At 47.6% G+C, this 4246-nt stretch overlaps 1 protein-coding gene across 1 annotated transcript in view; it reads left to right on the top strand.

The window, feature by feature from the left end:
• Rilpl2 (Rab interacting lysosomal protein like 2) overlaps nucleotides 1–3325 on the top strand; it is a 16137-nt gene extending 12812 nt beyond the window's left edge. Inside the window, exon 4 of the mRNA XM_021163252.2 lies at nucleotides 2768–3325. Coding sequence (XP_021018911.1) covers nucleotides 2768–2798 — 31 coding nt within the window. The 3' untranslated portion in view covers nucleotides 2799–3325. The remainder of the gene's footprint in view (nucleotides 1–2767) is intronic.
• The last annotated feature ends 921 nt before the right edge of the window (nucleotides 3326–4246 follow it).

Here is a 4246-nt window from a genome sequence, read left to right as displayed (position 1 = left end):
TTCTCTGTGTAGCCCTGGCTGTCCTGGCACTCACTTTGTAGACCAGGCTGGCCTCGAACTCAGAAATCCACCTGCCTCTGCCTCCCGAGTGCTGGGAATAATGGCATGAACCACCACACCCGGCCCTGAAAGCTTTCTTATAGAAATTTTTTTTTTGTCGTTTTGTTTTTCAAGACAGGGTTTCTTCATGTAATCCCAGCTGTCCCAGGCTGGCCTCTGCCTCCTGGGTGGCACCTTAAAAGTGTGTGCCTTACCACCAGGATCCAACCACCCCCTTTGCTTGTTTTTTCAAGACAGGGTTTCTCTGTGTAGCTCTGGCTATCCTAGAACTAGCCCTGTAGACCAAGCTGGCCTGGAACTCTGAAATCCGTCTGTCTCTGCCTCCCAAGTGCTGGGATCAAAGGTGTGTGCCACCACGGCCTTTCTTCTTTCCTTTCCTTCTTTTGACCATTCTCATGTGCCCTCCCTGTACACACACACACACACACACACACACATATTCCTAAATACATAAACACAACCTGACTGGTCTGTAATATGTTACTTGCATGTATATAATTTCAGGGTTGACCATTGGCATTGTAAAGCCAATTTGGGGCTCTTCTTTTGGAAATACTCCCCTGACTCCCCTCAGTATTCCTTAGCTGCTGTCTCCTACATAAAAAAATAAATAAAAAATCTTTTTGAGACAGGGTTTCTGTGTAGCCCTGGCTGTGCTGGGATTAAAGGTGTACAACTTTATCCTGCATTGTAATAGAATACTCTTCCACTGAGCTGTAGTACCAGCTCTCTTTTTATTTTGCATTTTTTTTAAATCTGTGACAGATTCTTACTAAAAGTTGCCCAGACTGGCCTCCTGCCTCTACCTCCCAAGCGCTGAGGTTACAGATGTGTGTCACCACCACTACACCCAGCTTGGGGTCCCTCCCTGTTCTTCATGAGAGGGAAACACAGTGGGGGCTCTAAGCAGTCTAGCAGCATGACTATGCTGGGCTGTCTGTGCTCTGGGGAGGCTCTGGTATTTCCCCCTTTTCTATATTTCTCCGTCTAAACAAAGCCTCCAGAAGCCAGAAACCATTTCGTTCAGCGTCCCTTTTGGGACTTCTTTGAGCCAGCCAATTCATGGGCATTTGAGCCACATATGGCAAAAGTAAAATGTCTGTAGTCAGGAGGCTGTAGCTTCCCATCAGATAAGCTGATTAACCGGGTGGAGGAGGGAAGGAGCTAGGGGACAGGTGACTTTCCAAGTAAGTAGGTCAAGCTAAGAAGGATTTTTGTTTGTCTTGAAAACAGCAGGAGCCAGGGCATGGCTTTGTGAGTGACTGGGGCCCAGGTTAGCAGAGGAGGCCAAGTGTACTCACCCCTGTGGTTTGGGTTGTTCCCAGTCTTTTGTTTTTCAAGATAGGATTTCTCTGTGGAGCCCTGGTTGTCCCAGAACTCCCTCTGTAGTCCAGGCTGGCCTTGAACTCAGAGATCTGCCTGCCTGTGGCTGCCTCCTGAGGACTGGGATTAAAGGCTTGTGCTACCACTGCCCTGCTTGGTTATCCATTCGAACAGGTCTCTCAGGTGTTTTTCATCATGAAGATTTGTCTTCAAATTATAGTTGACGTTGAAAAGCCATTTTACCCCCATCTACCATGAAACCCCTAAAAACAAAAACCAGAGGCCAGTGTCTGACAGGAGTTAGGAAGCTGGTTGCTCAGGTCAGTACCCAGCTTGACTTGTTCCAAAAGACCTCAAATTGTTCATCTATAAAATAGGAATATTAATCATGCAGAATTATATGAGTGCGAAATTAGCCAAAGATGGAAACATCTAGAACAATGCTGTCCCACTAGAGGCCCTGAACAAAACATTTTAAAGATGGTCTGTGGTGGTTCACACTTTTAATCCCAGCACTTGGGAGGCAGAGGCAGGCGGATTTCTGAGTTTGAGGCCAATATGGTCTCCAGGATGAGTACCAGGATGGCCAGGGCTATACAAAGAAACCCTGTCTCAAAACAAACACAAAAAACCCCAACAACAATAACAAAAGACAGGGTTGCCGGGCGTGGTGGCGCACGCCTTTGATCCCAGCACTCGGGAGGCAGAGGCAGGCGGATTTCTGAGTTCGAGGCCAGCCTGGTCTACAAAGTGAGTTCCAGGACAGCCAAGGCTACACAGAGAAACCCTGTCTCGAAAAACCAAAAAAAAAAAAAAGACAGGGTCTCTCTTACGTAGTTCTGACTGTCCTGGAACTTGCTATGTAGACCAGGCAGACCTCAAACTCAGAGATCCTTTCTGTGTCTCTGAAGTGATGGTATCAAAGGTTTGAGCTACCACCCCCGTCTCCTGGGCAAATTTATGTTTAATTAAATTTACTTATTTGGGGGGCTGGAGAGATGGCTCAGTGGGTAAGAGCACCCGACTGCTCTTCCGAAGGTCCGGAGTTCAAATCCCAGCAACCACATGGTGGCTCACAACCATCCGTAACGAGATCTGACTCCCTCTGGAGTGTCTGAAGACAGCTACAGTGTACTTACATACATATAAATAAATAAATCTAAAAAAAAAATTACTTATTTGGTTATTGATGAGTGCTCATACCACAGCAGATGTGTGGAGGTCAGACAGCAAATTATTCTCTTCCTAGGGATCAAACTCAGACTGTCAGGCTGGGGGCGAATACCTACACCCACTGCAGTATCACCCAGGCCTCTGAATGGATGCAGTCCACAGCCTATATGCCCTTCTTTTACCATGCTCTCTCACCCTTTCTGTCACACAGGTTCTCTTTCCGGTCAGGGAAGCATACCTAGACTGAAAACCATCACCAAGATGGTGACCCTCTTGACTTGAGAAGACAATTGCCAGTATGCCTTCTGGAACCATCTTCCTGTGCCAGGAATGTGCCTTGGCCTGCTCCTGCGCTTCTAAGCCCTCAGAGCAGTCAGAGGAAGATGCTCCCTCCCGTGGCTCGCCTGCTCTCTGGGGACAGACCTGGACAGTCAGTAAGCTTTGGCCAGGGCAAATGAGGCCAATACTGAGAACTGGAGAAAGCAAAGGAACAGAGTGTGTGGCTGCATCCCGCCTCCTCCACACATGGACAGAGGCCTCTGGCCTGCCGCTCGTTCCTGCCTCCGTGATAATCTGGTCCTTAGCACGTGGCCGGGAGCGATGGAAAAGCAGGAACATATGGAATCATCGCCTTGACTGATATTTGATGAATACTTGATCTCTCTCATTCAACTTTTCTTTATACGACGTTTGTATTAAAGTGAAAAGACCTTTATAGTGTCTATTACTGTTTCTTAAAATAATAGTTAAGATGGTGGATATGCCGGTGAGAATACAACACATGTGTATCCAATTGAACCCAAGTAAGGTGTCAGCCAGGGAGGCTGCCTCTCCACAGTGAAGGAAATGCCAAAGATCTGATTCAAAGGCGACTTGGGGCTTTTGAGCACAAGAGTAGTGCAAACAAAGTGCTTCTCATCACTAAAGCAAGCAAAATATCAGATGTCGCTCCGCTGGGGCTGGCATCACATAGACTGTTAGCTGCTTTGTGGGTGCTGGGAATTGAACCTGGGTCCTCACGAAGAGCAGTCAGCACTCTTCACTACTGAACTATCCCTCCCAGTCCCCAGAGGACTTTTTGGTTTTTTTGAGACAGGGTTTCTCTGTGTAGCCCTAGCTGGCCTTGAACTCAGAATTCCACCTGCCGCTGCCTCCCAAGGGCTGGGATTGAAGGTGTGTGCCATCACCGCCTGAGGCAGTTTTGGACCACCATTGTGCTGCAGTATGCTATCCCATTTGTTTGTCATTTGCTGTGTGCTCCTGGACTGCTGGTGTCCTGGGGTATGGGGTACTCTTCAGTCTCTGCCTCCTCCTCCCTGTTGGAGCCCTGGCTGGTTTGTGATCCCAGCACCAGGAATTATCAGTTATTTCAAGCCAGCCTGGGATACCTGAGACTTAAGACAATTATAGCAGCTACCACTTGGGGTCTATATCACATGTTGCCCATTTCCTATATGTACCCCTTACCTTCCCAAGAACCCTCTGAAACTACCCCTTTATATAGGTTAATCAGAAGCCAAATTCTAAACATGCTTGCATTCTGACTCCCCAGGACAAACCTCAAAGTTCACTCCTCAGGAAATCAGAACCCACTTTCTTCGTGTGTGTGTGGGTCCCAGGGATCAAATCTGGGTAGTCAGGCTTGGCACCCAGAACCTCTATAGGGTAAATCAGTAATTCTTTTTTTTTT

This window comes from Mus caroli, chromosome 5, assembly GCF_900094665.2.
Source record: "Mus caroli chromosome 5, CAROLI_EIJ_v1.1, whole genome shotgun sequence".
Lineage (NCBI taxonomy): Eukaryota > Metazoa > Chordata > Mammalia > Rodentia > Muridae > Mus > Mus caroli.
Note: the sequence above shows the minus strand (reverse complement) of the source record. Positions and strands in the feature narration are given on the sequence as shown.